Source organism: Perissodus microlepis, chromosome 14, assembly GCF_051167445.1.
Source record: "Perissodus microlepis isolate ML-2025 ecotype Zambia chromosome 14, ASM5116744v1, whole genome shotgun sequence".
Classification (NCBI taxonomy): Eukaryota; Metazoa; Chordata; class Actinopteri; order Cichliformes; family Cichlidae; genus Perissodus; species Perissodus microlepis.
The window spans coordinates 11745529-11762580 of record NC_140474.1 but is presented as its reverse complement, the minus strand read 5'-3'; the positions used below and the strand labels follow the sequence as shown (position 1 = coordinate 11762580).

General features: G+C 38.6%; 1 protein-coding gene across 3 annotated transcripts in view; it reads right to left on the bottom strand.

Annotated features, from left to right (window-relative positions):
* pitpnm3 (PITPNM family member 3) overlaps nucleotides 1-17052 on the bottom strand; it is a 113142-nt gene that overhangs the window by 77075 nt on the left and 19015 nt on the right. For all 3 annotated transcript variants that reach the window (XM_084951473.1, XM_084951471.1, XM_084951472.1), the window contains exon 2: nucleotides 8364-8459. In XM_084951473.1, the coding sequence (XP_084807599.1) occupies nucleotides 8364-8459 (96 nt within the window). The remainder of the gene's footprint in view (nucleotides 1-8363; nucleotides 8460-17052) is intronic.

Below are 17052 nucleotides of genomic sequence, written 5' to 3'. Positions count from 1 at the left end.
GAGTTTGCAAGTGTTTTGGAGATTGCAAGTGTTTTGGAGTTTGCAAGTGTTTTGGAGTTTGCAAGTGTTTTGGAGATTGCAAGTGTTTTGGAGTTTGCAAGTGTTTTGGAGTTTGCATGTGTTTTGGAGTTTGCAAGTGTTTTGGAGTTTGCATGTGTTTTGGAGTTTGCAAGTGTTTTGGAGTTTGTACGTACTTTGTCTCTAGGGGCCACCGTACATAAGCCCTGGAGGGCCCTAAACCAAACTAAAGATAACTACTCGATTACTACACTGTTTATTATCTCTATTAATAGAGGATGTGTCACGATCCTGGGATGTTTGACCCAGCGCTTTGAGTTTTAATATATCCTGATGTTTATGGTTTATTTTTTAAATTCATTTAGTCATCTTAATCTCCTCGGTCGCTCAGTTATAGTTCTTTGTTTATTAGACTCACTCTGTGTCGTCACCCCCTGTGTTTAAGTCTCCCTTGTCGGTTCATCATGTTGAGTCTGCTTGTCTTAACCTGTCATGTTTCTTGTCTTCGTGTCCTATGTTGTCATGCTCGTGCCATGTCTGCCTTCTATTATGTTTTCTGTTTTATTTTGAAAAGGTCTGGTGTCCCGTGTGTAGTTTCACTTCCCCTGTGGCGGCATTATGTTCATTCTAATCACCTGTTTCCCCATGTGTTTCCACTTCCCCTGATCACCTCCTGTGTGCATTTAGTCTGTGTGTTTTCATTCATTCTTCATCCAATCGTTTGCTATCCTGCCATGTCATGCCATGTTTCCAGGTCTTCAGGTATTCATGTATTCAAGCCAAGTAGTCACGCTTAAGGTTTTTTCGTGTTTATTTTCTCCTCGCCACATTTTTTCATGGTTAAGATGTTTCATGTTTTCTTTCTAGTTTTCCCCAGTTTAGGTTATTGTTTTTGCTCAAAATTATTTCTGCCTTTTTATTTTTGTACTGCTCAATCGGCCATAATAAACTATGTGTTTTCTGTTAGAATCACGTTTTGTTTTTGCGTGTCTGCATTCGGGTCCTCCTCACTCCAAACAGTCTGCTTGAGCCAGACTTTGACCAGATGTTATTAAATGCCACTACAAATGTACAAACACTGTGTAAAAGAGCCCTGGTTTGAAGCATATCCACTCACAATCAAATTAGATTTTAACCAAATATAGTTCAGGGAGTACACAACAACATAGTAATGCAAGTCTGACTTGCATTAAAACCCAATTTACAACCAAAACAGTCATATGTTTTAATATCCTGTCAGGCTCAATCCTCTCGCTATTTAAATTAATGTCGCGAATAACAAATCAGGATTAACACACAGCAAATTTGTTAACAGCTCACATCAATAAACAATCGAGTTGGCATTCGCCTAAGCAGCCAGACGGCAACAATAGTCCTGATGTAAAAAACGAAAACTAAACAAACTAAAAAATAACTGACTTCTCCTCATTGTGTATGCAACTCAATTGCTTTTGAATGCAAGATCCTTAAAAAAAAGTTTAGATGTATTTATATTCCAAGGTCTGTATTATGCATTCTAACAAGCAAAAGGCAAATGTAAATGTGACATCATCTAAATCAAAACAGTCCGGCATGTCTCACAGCGAGGAGGACAAGGAGGAGGAAATCAAACAGTTTTGACCTAAAGAACTGTTATAGCTCATCAGGAATTTAACGGTACCACAGCTGACACTTCAGGTCATTAACCGCATTAGAAATTTTGCTTTTACTTATTAATTGTTTTCATTGTTTTTGTCTGCTTGCATTCATTTTAAAAATACTAATGACGTGGTGCTGAAGGGGTGAGAGGCTGAAGTGGAGGTGTAGGATTGAGAGAGACAAAACTTTTCAATTTTACTACTACAGATGGTGTAAAAAGAGGAAATGAAAGCAATTCTCATACATTTACACACACTGCTGCTGTTGGTAATACAAAAACAACACTTCACGTTGCAGAGAAACAGACTGCATTTCTACATTTACGTCTACGACATGACACAGCACAAACAACTCTGTGATGCGGGAAACCTTAATCATGTTTCATTCCATTTAACACCCCAAATATATTTTATTGTTGGGGATTGGTGATGAGAAATGCCATTAACTGCAGCTTTTCTGCACTGCATTTTCATTTGGAAACAAAAGAGCCAAGAAGAATCGTAGCATTGTCTCTTAAACTGTTACCCTCAACCCAAAACAGGCCAGTTATTGAATAAAACTGGACTATGTTTAGTCTTACTAAGCAATTTTAATTAGAATTGCAATGTTTAGGTTTGCACAACTTATTTAGCAACGCAAGAGTAATAACTCAAAGAAAAAGCCTTTATTCTATTGGCTTGCTCAAACTAATGATGTCCCATCATGTTTCTGCATGTGGTTTCTTCACTGCAGGCAGAGCTTCAAATAATTTAACAATTTGAAAGTATCCTCTTGAAATGAATCGGTAAAACTCCTCCCAAGCAGAGTGGTTTGGATTTTCCTTGTCTTCTCTGAGGATAAGCTTTGAATGTCTTGTAATCTCCTTTCACTGGAGAGCTTTCTGGATTTGAATTGGAGGTAAACTTGAGGTTTACCTGCCTCTGGTGGAAAATTAATATTTTATGCTCATCGGTGAAGCAGACTCCAGAGCATGAGGTGGACGTTCATGAATCCGCTCAGCATCTTCACCGGATCTTTGTGGGTGTCTGCACGTCAGCCTGGGAAACTCTGTGACCCCCAGTGTGTGTTTCGCTTCTGTTTTTGTCATCACTGTAGGCCAGCTCCAGAAGCCTCTGACGATGTGACAAACTGATTTTGTGTTTGCGTGTTGGGGTGTGTGGGGCTTTGCTAAGGGGCAGCTGTGCACAAAGGAGTCAGGGGAGTTAATCAACAGAGATGACAGCATCAAACATCCAGCAAACAGCTGTGTTGCCTCTACACCATGTCACACAAACACTGGCTGACACGCAACAACATCAGTAACAAAAAAATAAAGCTCACAGCCTCGGTTCTCATCACAGACGTTGATGAATTTCATGTCTGCTTCCCCGTTTAACAATACGATTTACACTGTCATTTGTTATGTCTTATTCAATTTTTTTTTTTTTTCTTGCAAAAAACTATCAAGAACAATAATCTGGAGTCTAGTGCTTAGTCAGATTTGTACTCTAATGCTGCAGTTAAAGTAATTTTCATCACACTAAACAATGAATCACAAATATGCCTTAGGGTTTATTTGAATTTGCAAATATTAAACTTTGATGGCTTTTTAGGGAAGAATCTGTTTCTGAAAAAACGAAAAATCTGTGAAAGAGCAGCAATGAAAATCAGAATGACAAAGAGGAGGATTGTGTGAAAAGAGGCACATCAGCAGGATGAGATTTGAGGCAAAGAATGTGAGGCGCTGTGGCTAAAAACACGTCTTTTTTGCTGTACAAAGCACATATGTGATTAGCAGTAACAGATGAGACCCAGCTTCAGTAATATGTATGAAATGCTCTGTTAATTAGAAATTATATGCTAATTAGAAATTGTATGATAATTATATGGTAATTATTTGGCTGGTAATTATTATTGGTTAATATCTGGTTAGAGAATTCTAGTCTAGTGAAAGCTGTAATATTTAAAGATCTTTTAGAATGAATTTGAACATCAGAATAACATAGTTTTATTTAAAACACTCTTACTTGAGATGAAACATGGAAGTTGTCAATTTGTTCAACTAAGCTACGGTTAGCCTAGCCCCTTCACGGACTGAATGTTTGTACTACTGATAGAATACCATCCTGTTTTCATTCATCAGGCAGAACAGAAAATACAAGCACATTATTTAATAGGAATGCTGCAACCGGCCTCTCAAGTCTCATTTAATGGGGCACTACAGGAATCTTAACCTGCTACATTATGCTAGAAATGAGGGGCCAATACATAAAGTCATACTTCCTATACAGTATACTGTCACCATATTATTGTGAACCCCCAAAAGGACAAAAGTGATGCCCTAAACTAATGCTGCAAAACCAATCTGCTGGATGACAGATGAAAAACCTCACAAATGTCAAACCCTTGTGTCCTCCGCTTATGTATGCATTTTCATCTTTTCTTTTTCGCAAACCCTTTACAAGCAGTCTTTGATCAACTTGTAATAGATGCATGCTGTGACCAACCAATTATATTGATGGGTCTCAAAAGCTTAGATGAAGTGAAAGCTCTGGAATACAGTGTAGCCACTTCTGAATACTCAGCTTAAAATGCCATGTGCAGTGTGGGCAAGAGCCCTAGAGATGCATCATTTCCTTTCCAGGAAGATCCAGAGAATATACTGTATATACAAAACCATCTGTATAGATACAGCTCATAATCAAGGAAATGGTTTAAACCAGCGGTCTCCAACCTTTTTTGCGCCACGGACCGGTTTATGCCCGACAATATTTTCACGGACCGGCCTTTAAGGTGTCGCGGATAAATACAACAAAATAAAACTAGTACCGCTACCGAAAAAAAGAAAATTTATTCATAACACATGTGAAAAGACCCAGGAAAACCGAGTAAACGATAAAACGATAACAAAATAACGCTGAAAACCGATAAAAAACCTGAAAACCATACATTTCACACCTGAGCCTCAACTCTCGCGGCCCGGTACCAAACGACTCACGGACCGGTACCGGTCCGAGGCCCGGGGGTTGGGGACCGCTGGTTTAAACAACTGTTTAAAATAATACCCCCCCACACACACAAACCCAAAGTGATAATAAAGACAGCCTGGGCTCATCTTTTTAGCAGAAATCTGGGGAAATGCTCTGACAGTCTTCATACATTTTCATGTTTTTTTTCCTCTGTCCACTGGGTAACGCAGTGCAGATGAAGGCATTCATCATAACAGCATAAATAAAACTCCCCCAAGCTTATTGTGATGGTTTGAGTGGTGGGCCTATAATATGACAAACTAACCACTCAATCATGCTTTCATTCGGAATCCAATTCTTTCAGTTTCTCTCTCAACTTTTCTAACTTTTAAATTACTTTTCGTGAGAAAACCATATATCCCCTCTGCCTGCAGGAAAAAAAGAGACGAGTTATACACAACCAACACTCAGAGGCCTGCAGTTAGCAAGCAGCTGTAGTGGGTCATAATTTCAACAACCTTTTATGACCTTGGTCTGGTTTCCCTTTTAAGGAAGGCATCTTTCATTCTAAGCGCATGTTTATGTTTAGAATAACTTGCTCTGTTGTCTTTGCTGCAGGACACAGCTCCACTTCTCCCCCGAGCTCAGGCTATAAAGTCACAGACAGACCACAAAGAAAAAATAAATTCAGTTAGAATATGCTCCCCTCTCTGTGCTACGCTGTATATCCTCTTTCACTTGTGCTCATTCTTAAGAGCCTTCTTTGCAGAATGAAACAGTCTTGCTTTCATCCAACTTGAAAGGATAATCCAGGGTTTCTTCAAAAACACTGGCCTGCCCCAAGTCCTTCCGATGGTGTGCTCGGTGAGAGATGACAAAATGAGATGTGATATGTTTGCTCTCCACAGACCAAACAAACAAGCAATAAGCCAACTAGAGATGGACGAAATGGCCTGAAATAAAAGACAGGACCAAAACTGAATGGTACTTTGTGAAAAGTGTCTTGAATACAAATTCAGGCCACTCTACAAAGAAGCAACACGGTTTTCACCTCACAACAGATGGATATGGAAACTTTGATGTTACAGATTCTCTATAAAATGCAAAATTCATGACTGGAAAACAATAGCATCCTCCTTGATCAGTGTTTCAGCTATCTTGACTGCTTTGAGGAGACAGATGTTCCACAGCAGTTTATGTCTGAAGCTACAGATTATAGCCAGTTAGCTTTGGTGGGTATACAGGCAGGAAATTAGGAAAAAGGTTAATTAACAACTTAAATCATCTTGACATGGGATTATTACCAGGGGGGACATTGTGTCATTTAGAAATTACCCTCTAACTGTGAAACATGTCAGTTACTACCAAACAATGTAATAACTGACATCTCTGGTTGCTATTTGCATAACCATCAATAGGCTGCACACAATGACTGCTGAGCCTGTTGAAACGCATGCTACCATGCACTGAGCTCTCTCTGTAAATTGGTCTCCAGGTTATGCAGCAATATATATCCTCTTGAAACTGCACTGTATAACTTTTAATTTTTAATAGACAGCATACAACGTATTCATCGTGCAGCAAAGAGGCAGAAAAAAGTGTGCTTTAAAAAAAAGCTGAAATCACAGGGGACTAATGGTAACACAGGAAGTCTTCTTTTTCAGCTGCTCCCTTCAGGCGTTGCCTCAGCGGATCATCATTTTTGAATATTCTCATCAGTCTTTCTCTTTGCATCTCCCAACAACATAGGACTTCTCTGGTTGGAAACCTATAGTAGAATTTTTACTTTACAAATTAGAGGCATGGCAGGTTCTCACAGGATTAGGATGATAGATGACCTCCGCAATCATACTAGAGGTCCGCCAATCCTATTTAAGGTGTAAAGACTGATTCCAATATCAAGTCCATACTCTAACTATGAAGCTTCACAGCTAGAAGGCAAATAAGCACATTTTCCAACAGTGCCAAAATGTTCATTTGAACTAATTAACAAGAAATGCATAAACACAAAGAAAATATCGTCAAGATAATTGCAGCTTCTTTCCCCATTAACCACCAATATTTAATCAAAGGACATAAGGGACATCTCTGTTTCTCTCCGCTTCACAGCCACGTGGGATATTTCTTGGCTGAGAGTGGAATTCCATGCTGCAGATAGTGTGAGGGTGATGAGGTACATCGGCTCACATATAAGGCATGTGTGCTATCTTATCCCCCAGTGATTCCTCGCCACTGATAGGCGCCTCGATGCCGGCCTCATAAAATGCAGTGCAATGCACAGCTCTGCTCTGCAACAGCTGTGATAAGGATAAATATTTAATGTTTTCTAAGACTATGAGTTGTAAACGTGCCTTTTTTTGGCAAAGAGACTACGCGGGAGAGGGGAGGGAAGGAAAATCAAACAAAACTGAATGAAAATGGAAGGGAAAATGGCATCGATAAAACCAAAAGTTAAGGACAAGACTGTTATATAAAGTTCCTCCACACCGCACATGTGACTTACATTTTCCCTTAAATGCAAAAATAGAAATGAGTGCAGCACTTTTTATCTGATACCCCAGAGGCACATTTTTATCATGTTTTCATCTCATACAAAGGAACACTAAACACCCGAAACTCTAAACACACTGCTGGATATTCACCGACCTAATGTAAAATAAGAACATGTTACACTACTAAAACCATAACTGATAAGTGTCTCTACCATCAGACTCTTTGGGGATAAGCACTTGGAGTGGATAATTGGAGCGATAAGTGTTGTACTTATTCGCTGATTAACTCCCACTGGGACCGTGAAAAGGCTAGCAGTCCGGCATGTTCTCAAGGGTGCCTATTTATGGTCAAGCTGACATCTAAATGAATTTAAAAGGATCTTCAGCAGGAAAGTGGACAACAATTAAGAGTGACAGACTTCATTTGTCATCTATATCAAGTCCGGTCACTACAGCAATCATAAATACACAATACGGACCTCCTGCTTTGAAATAAAAGGAGCTAATTAACCTGTGTCACAACCTGTTACATTTGTCTAGTTTGATTATTTGATTTATTATTCTGTAGTTGGAATTCAATCTTGTATGATATCCCAGATTCTTAATTGTTGAGATTAGTGATTATTGGCTCTTTTAAGCAAGTTTTCATCATTGAGAGAAGACACTGAAAAATACCTGCACCACCAATCGAAGCTGTCTATGTAGTGTTTGTTTGATGAGTAAAGGAAACAGACAACTCTGCAATCATTTGAAATTTGTTATTCATTGTTATTCATGGTTCTTTGTATAATTCCGTTTGTTTTTCAGATTTGTTCCTTACTTTGTTTGTCTGCCTTGCACCCACATTATGCTGACAAATCATCTTGTATTTGTTGCTAGCAGCTGCACCCAGCTCCTTTTGGCCTCTTTTCCCTAAATACTAAACAAGGATGTGTCATTTTGTCCAGCAAGAGTTGCGGTTTTTTGTTACTTGTCCTTGCCAGCACAGATGCCTTTTTAAAATAGTGTTACTGCTATTTTTAATGCTTCCTTGAAGCCTAACCATACCTGGAACTTTTCAGTAATGAATAATTTATGTATCATAATGCCTACAGGATACATTTTCTTCAGCTCCTTCAGTGAAAAGGGCAACAAGGAAAACATATATAGAGGTTTTTTGAAATGCTGATAATAAGTTCGGGTTATTTCGTTCACTAATAATGTTGGAAAGTCCAAAAACTACAAGATGAAGGCACGAGGAGATGAGGACATGCAATTTCTTACTAACCTCTGGCGTCAAAGAACTCCTCATCGGAGCTGTCGACTGATTCTTGTGCAATATTCTGCAGGCACCAATGAGTGGCGCTGTGTTTTCTTGACGAACCTGTGAATCCAAAAAAAAAAAAAAGGGTGAAAATTCTGCTTTTAGAGTCAGTCAACATAATGCAGTAAATAAAGAAAGACAAGGACAGACAACTCAAACATATTTGTATTTTTTCCTTTTCTTTACGTTGGTTGACACCTCTAAAGATTTGGAGAGAAAAGCAAGTGTGAAAGCCCCAGGTGGGAGTGCTTGGCCTTTCAAGTGTCACAGCAGGTGAAAAGACCCAATTGGACTTTCCTTTGAGCACTGTCGCAGCCCACAAGTGTCTCAGCAAGACAGCCAGGCAGTGTTTTTCATGACCTTCTGATACAAGAACAGGGACAACAACAAAAATTTAAGCCTTTTTCCATTTGTTCACAATGTTTACTCTCAAGTATCCACACATAAAACCACTGCAAACAGCCAAGAACAGCAAAATGATTTCTTAAAATTCACTGAAGCAGCAGTAGTCTGAAACACAGTGGGTCAAAACTGAGAAAACACAATGTCAACTCCACTGAATGCGCTGGATCTCAAGTGAAGTTCAAAAGGCCTGTACCAAAGTTCAGATGATGTTTATTTACTGTTTTTCTCCTTGGGACAGCAATTTGATAAAGCTCAAAGAAAGATTCCTCTGACCTCTGCTGCATTGTGATGATGTACTGGTAATGAACCACATTTCCTTCCTGACTCCTCCTGGTTTAATCTTAAAGCAACATTTTCGCATCTCCTTCAATGTACAAGAATTCACTGGGCAGTATAACTTTTAGAATAGAATAGAACTTTATTAATCCCTTGGGGAGGTCCCTTCAGGGAAATTATGAATTATTTACGAATTATTGTGAATTATGTTCTATGTTTTGATTTATATCCTTCATTGCAAACACACACAAATGTAAGTTTACACTACAAATTTGTAATTGTTTAAAGCGATGTGTAAAAATACAGCTTATAAGGCAACAGGAAGAGTTTGTACAATATTAATGAGATTGAAAGTCAATATTCTGTATGACCACCTTTACTCTTCAACACACTCTGAACTCTCTCTAGCAAGCTTTCCTGTAATTTCTTTAAGTAGTCCTTAGGAGCAGTTCTCGAGGACATTTAACACTCTTCTTGCCTGCCTTTTGCTCCATTCTCTCTCAAGATAGTCTCACACTGCTTCAATAATATTGTGGTTAGTGCTCTAGGAAGGCCAGTCCATAACTGTTTTTTTCCCCATAGAGGCTTTTACCTCATTAGCACTGCGTTTACCATCATTGTCCCGTGGAAAAATAAAGCCATTGATAATCAAATGCTTTCCAAATGGTACTGCATCGTGGATCAAAATTTTACTTTATTTTCTGCGTTCATAATTTCATCAATCTTCGCATTATCCCCAACACCACTGGCAGAAATGCAGCACCAAACCATGACAGGTGTTTTACAGGTGGCTGTAAACACTCACTGTTGTAAAGGGGTGGGGGAAAAAATCGATACTGTGTAGTATCGTGATATTTTGTTTGCTAATAATGTATCGATACAGGGACAGCAGAAATCGATATTTTGTTACAAACAATTTTTTCGTGGACTGGAACATGCTCTGACTTCAGAGCATGTTGATCAGCTCCTTTTTCTGAGCAAGAATCCTGACATTCCTTCACTGTCCAAATGTGTTTAACTTTTTTTTTGGCAGCAATAAACATGACAGTTTACTTATTTTAATTTAAGACATGTTTTATTTTAATTAAGTTTAAAACTTTTTTATTTAATGTAAAATTATATTTTGTTTTAATTTACTTTCAAATTCTTCAGTTGCTGAAGGGGCTGCATAGTTTTCATAAATTGCATAGTTCAGAATAGCTATAATTGTACCAGATGGTTGCATTCAGTTAAGTTGGACTAGACTGTAATACAAACCGTTCACTTTGTCAACAATAAAACTGACTGAAATGAGAGAAAGACTGAGTGTGAGACTTTGTTATTAGATAAAATGAATATTGATAAAGTTTACCTTTATGTACAGAATTTGAATATCGCAAAATATTTTAAAAAATTGCAATAATATCGTATCGTGCGTTAAGTATTGTGATAATATCATATCGTGAGTTGTATGGTGATTCCCACCTCTACTGTTGTACCTCTCTCTTGATTTCCTTCATAAATATTGATGATGGTTTGAATCAGATATTCCAGAATTGGACTCATCACTATATTGCCATTGATTTTTACTCCAGTTTTTGTGTAATTTGGCATACCTTAGCTTTTTCTCCCTGTTTCTCTTACTTAAGAACGGCTTCTTCACAGTGACTCTTCCACTGAGACCATTTCTATTGAGGCTTCAGTGAAGAGTCAACTACAGATTGAGATTGCAAGATTGCATGTCTCAGCTTGTGTGTCAGGTCGTTGCTGGATTTTCAGTTTTATCTTTCTTTTTTTTTTGCATGACTTTGTGCATGACTTTCAGATACTGTTACTCAGCTGTTTTTTTAAAAGCCTACCACTTCTTCTGTCCTCCACTTGTCCAATTTCTTCAAATTCTTTAAGGACACACTGCACAGCATGCTGAGATATGCCAGGTTTTCAGGTGTTAGCTAGTGCAAAAATACTATTTATGTCTGTTAAATGATGCTATCTTTGGCAGTTTTCATAGATTCAGCTAACAAAATCAGAACAAATTATATGTTTTAAGATGGGACCTAGTAACAGTGCTTAAAGGCAACTAAAACTGATTCTTTGTCAAGCTGTCTGTTATGTACAGAACATTTATGTTTGAATGATTCACAAATCAAGGTTAAGTGGCTTAACAAATAAAAAATATTTTACCTAAAAAATGGTTAGGTATCTACACGTGACTGAAAACAAGTGAAAAAAAATTAATTAATTAAAAAAAATAAAAAACAGCCAACCAGCCAGCCTTTTTAGAAAGCCTAGAGAGCTATTGCTTAAGAACACTTTATGTCTTGCACCTTGAAAGCAAAAAGACTTGTTGCACAGCAGCATATGTGATGAAAATTGCTAAATTATACCACCAATCATAGAAATCATGCAAATCCTAAATATTTAGCAAAGACAGAAAGACTGAATCTGACTACATTTCCATACAACAAGTTCTGCCAATTCAATTGTGCACTGAGGATATTTAGTGATATCAATCTACTGTAATGTATCAATCTACTTGCCTGGAACAGGCAAAGAGCAGAGGCGTGCTGGCACAGGTGCATGTCTGCTCACACAATAGGTGACGAGAGAGTTTATTTACAATTTATAGCCGATACCAGGGAGGAAGAACCAAATAGTACAATAAAAATGATCTAATCTACTGTAATTCATAGATGTAATGACTAAACATAAGTTTACAGAAATTGTATTAAGTTATAGCATTTGACTGTTCCAGCTCTTTCCATATGTGTAAATCTGCAGAATGCAATGCAATGCTAACACAGCATTAGCTAACTTAATAGTTGTAACATTTGTATATATTAAAAACCTCAGAGGTGTATCATGGCTCAGTCACACTTGGGTGAAAAACAGGAAGGCATCAGTTGCCCAATGATTGCATGGAAGTTTTTGGCATTCAGCAACCAATTTCAAGTAGTTGTGCAGGATTGCAAGGCAGCTGAACAGGCCCTCTGATGGAATCTGTCTCCAAAACATTGCAGTCTGTATCAGATTGACTGCAATCACTCTCAGAGCGATTGGTGAAGGTTTGCAAACAACCACCATCTATTATAAATGCAAACAAGCAACCAAGCTGGTTGCCAGCTGCTTGTAACCTAGTTATATTCCAGCAAACACCCTTTTTAGCCATTTAGCTTTTAAATTATCATCCTCCAGCTACTACATCACTATTTGCTGAGTAATTTCTGAATTTCTGTTTCAAATCTATGAGGTTCAGGTTCAACAAAAGATTTATAACAGACAGCAACAGAATTGCAATTTTCACTAATTTATCACAGTTAATTGCTCCATTATCACAAATTTATTTGCCAGCTTGACCCCGATTGCAAAGTAACAGCAGACTGATAGTAGACTGACTTCATCTTGATGCCATTTAATTGTTGTTTTGACATAGCAAAAATGAAGACGGCTCCTGAATGTGAGCAGTCACAGGATCTTTCAAGCAATGATTTCAAAGGCAACAAGACTGCAATTTATTGCACCATTGCAATCGTTTTGATTATGTGTTGGTCTCAAACCACTGTTTTGCATAGTGTGACTATAGTATAAGCCTGGCTAGGAAGAACTTATGATTTCTTGTTGTAATATGAAGCCACACAGGCTCGGATTGTATATCTTCATATTACGTCACATCTAGGCTGGATCTTTACTCACACTGGACTGCTGTGAGGTAGCTCTATGATTATGGTATAATCACAGAGCTACTTTCAGCATTACAGAGGAATAATATGGATAGATGACTCAGTAACCTTCTCCCATAAAGGATGATGACATAAATAATCAACAGGCCTAATAAGTAAGGATTAGGGTGAAGTTTGCTCTTCAACCTTTGACTTAGCAGCAACTTTCTCTATCAGCAAATTTTCCTCAAGGGACTATGGGATCCCTGAACCACAACACAGCCTTTTCCCTTTTCTCTGCAATGGAGAATGATTGAGCAGGCTCAAGCGTGGATTAGTCCAGTCCTTGAGTGAGCATTTATTGTGCATCAACATTCAGACCAGCTGCAGCACCTCCAGCCAAAACTGCATTTTTCCAGCACATTACACAGGAATCCCTTATATACCATCCCTGAGTACTAATTTGTGTCAACAACCGGTCAGGGAGCCCAACGTACACAGAGCAAGGCAATCTAGCCAAAATATAATTCTCTGCTCACAGACAAATAAGCAATTACTGCACCAAACACCAAGATGATTGCTATTTCCAGGAAAACACTTCTCTCTTTGAAATTGGAAATATGCTTCCACCCACTTTAACAAAATGGAAACAGGAGCTATAAATACATTTAAAATGCTCAGCAAAGCCTTGACCAGAAGACAGGTAAGTACAGCAAACAAAGCGCACATTATTCTATTATTCTGTAAGTGAGTCAGCAGTACAGTGCTATGAAACAACAGACAGCTGGCATGCCTGCTTGTGGTAGCCCACTTGCCCACCCTCTCATTTATATTTTATGTATTGTGTCAGACTGACTTCTGGCAGTGGCACAGACATCAAAACACAGCACGAAATACAAGATGAGATGGAGGACAATCTCTGGTGTATTCATCTTTGCCTGGTACAAGATTTGGAATGCATTTGGTTGTTCATTTGAGCTGCATTAGTTCTAACTATATCAACAGGGTCACACTCAATGGAAGAAATAATAATGAAGACATTATTTTTATTTGTGTGCAAAAAGGATGTATTAGAGCGATTTTATCCACCTAATTTAGCTGTTTGGCTTACATCCTGGACAAGAGATTATAGATTTATGCCTAAATGATTATGAGAGCAGAACTACTAATGCTGGCATTCACATTGTAGCCCGTGGTTCTGATTCAAAAAGGGGAAATACTGCACAATCACACAAGCAGTACCTTTGAAAGGTGCTTTTTCTTTCAACAATCCCTGCAACCCCTGCATTCCCTGCCATCTGCAGTTATAAAAGATGATGGGGAAGATTGGTATACTTATCCTTTTCTGCAGTGTTTGATATTTGTCTGTGACGTTCATGTGGTGTCAGGGCAAGTATGAGATGGATGCTCTGGATTTATTTACTGTGTATTCTTATTGTATGTTACTGTATTGTTGATGGTAATGGTCCGGTGGGTTGCTTCAAGAGGAAATATCATCTTTTCTGTTCTCTCTCTCTCTTCTAATAAATAACTGATTACAAAACCGGTAACCTTATAAAATAATATAGTATGTATGAATGGTGACAAGTAGAGTATAGCAGTTAATGTTGGGAATAAAGCTGTGATTCTACTGTACATAGTGAGCTTGGAAGACTTGGTCATGTTTGCATTCTACATGAAAGCAGGCAAACACCCTCAAAGGGCAAAACACAAACTTTCAGGCATGTATGGTTACAAGTCTCTACCTGTATGTAATATCTGAGCCGTCACTCTCCACTGTGCTATCTATTTTACTGTCAGCTGTTTGAAAGAGCCGTGATGTGAAAGCGTACTGACGGGAGGAGGCGTTCCTGCATGCCACAGAGTTGAAAAGGATGGTGGGCAAGGAAAGCACATGCTGAGTGTGAAGAGAAGCCCATGGGGTTCACAGCATCCTAACTACTTTAAAAATAAAAACTCTTACTTTCCACATATACCAAGTCAGCTGCTGCCTTAAAAAACAGCCAAGCAGGGCGCTCCATTGTGGGATTTGATTTGTCGAGTGCCCTGCATACACTGTCAGTCACCTTATGAGATCCTCCAAGTGTTTTTAAAGTGCTACTTTTTTATTCAGTGGACCTACAGCTGGCACCGATACCAATCTAATGAATATTCTGTGGATGTTGCTACATTCAGTTTACTTTTGGAGCTGCGCATGCACTCTGAATGCATTATTAGGTTTAGGAAATCTAACCAATTGCTTGGGTGGCTGAAACCTCACACCAGAGTGCCTATCACCACGCAGTGCCTTCCCCACTGGGTAATGGAAATGATTGCTGTAAGTCCCCACAGGGGACTTACACTTACAGTATCCTACACTATACCCCAACAGATACTGGTGACAGCTTGAAAGAACTACAGACTATGATCAAGCAAACTGCAAACAGTATAAATTTCAGCATCTTGCTGGTTTATGGAAACCAACAGGCTTTAGTAAGCCCTATTAGTAACTGAAAATTAATATTTTGAGTCAGACTGCTGAGACTAATAGTCCTCTTCTATCTACTTTCAATGCATATGTGAACTGCAGTTACCCCAGTATTCACTTAGCTCTAAAATACAGTCAGTCCCATGTTAAAATGTCCAACAGCAACATGGTTGCAGCCAACTACAAAAAACTGTTTTGGTTTCTATCGCTAATTTCCTCTTTTCATCCACACCTGTGTTTATTTATTTATTTAAAAACACACCCATTTGGATTTTGCTTAGGCATAAAGTCACAAAAACCTGTAGCCAGTAGATGTCTGGTAACCATTGTTTTGCTAACTCGAGTGACTGAACCTGACCTCTCAAACTTGTTATCTAAAAGTAGAACGGTTCGCTGCAGGGTAAGACTGTCCTAGAAGTTTGAGCTCCAGTTTTGAAAAGTGACATTATAGTATTTCTATAGTCTCTTACTTAGCACTAATTAGTAGGTATCTATTAGGGGTGCAACGATACTCGTATCGATATTGAACTGTTCGATACAGTGCTTTCGGTTCGGTACGCATATGTATCGAACAATACAAAATTTTTAATTTATTTTATCAACTTTTCTTCTGACGATGCTGTCTGTGTTGAGAGCTCAGTGGATCTGCGTTCGACTACTCCGCCTAGGCTGCACTGTCGAGCGCAGATCCACTGAGCGCAGCGCAAGCTAGCAAGACAGAAGCTAAGCTCGTTACAACATGGCAAATTGAACCCCCCCCCCACCCTCATTCAGATCTGGCCTTTGGAACTATTTTGGTTTTCATGTGACGTATGACCCTGAAGGTAAGCGCGTCATGGACAAAAGTAAAACAGTATGTCGGATGTGCCACGCAATGCTCAATTAAATGGGTGGGAACTACTGCGTTAGCACAGTTTGCTCGTTAACGTGTTGACGCCGTCCAGCCCCACGCATGGGGCGATCCACGGTACCTCGTTAACGGAGATTTGCAGTGTTGTGGCGTTAACGTCATTTCAGATTAACGCTGACAGCACTAGTGGGAACACAATGAATATGACTGCACATTTACGCCGACATCATCCTAGTGCAAAGACAAGTGGAAGCAGACAAAAACAAAAAGCACGCTTGCTACAAACTTTACCCGAGTCATTTAGACAGCCGTTAGCACATGATTCTCCTTATGGGGACCTGATATGTTTAATATGCTGCTGAGAATATAGCCCAGAAGAAGTGTATAGTATAGCTTTTATTTTGGAAAGAGCCATTTCTCTGTAATAAACTCTCTTTTCCAAAGATGAGCGATTTCTCGATCAGATAGATTTATTTTTTCATTACTTTGTTTCAGCAACATTAAATTTAAAAACTGTACTTTTGAGTTAAAATATATATTTATAATTTTAATAAATGACAAATTAAAAAAGCATGAACATTTTTTTGTATCGAAAAAATATCGAACCGTGACACCAAAGTATCGAACCGAACCGTGAATTTTGTGTAACGTTGCACCCCCAGTATCTATGTCTATGATTTGCACCCATACAGTTAACGAATACAATTTGGTTGCTTAAGCTCTAACTTCTCATTCAAATATGGCAACTCCGGGATCCAAAACAAAACAAAATCAACACGGCAGCAGATAAAACCCTAACAGGCTTCACAATGTAGACTCCAGAAATTATTATACATACTCTATGGGGTGAGTAGGTACCTGATCTACAGGTTTAATGGCCTGGATTCATAATCTTCTTCGCCTTGTAAAACTGCCTTAGATTAACGGACACTTTTTAATCCATCCATTTAGTGCAGTTTGCTTCACAACAACATCTTGTCACCACTTAGCTCTACTAAGTATGCTGTGAAGAGTGTT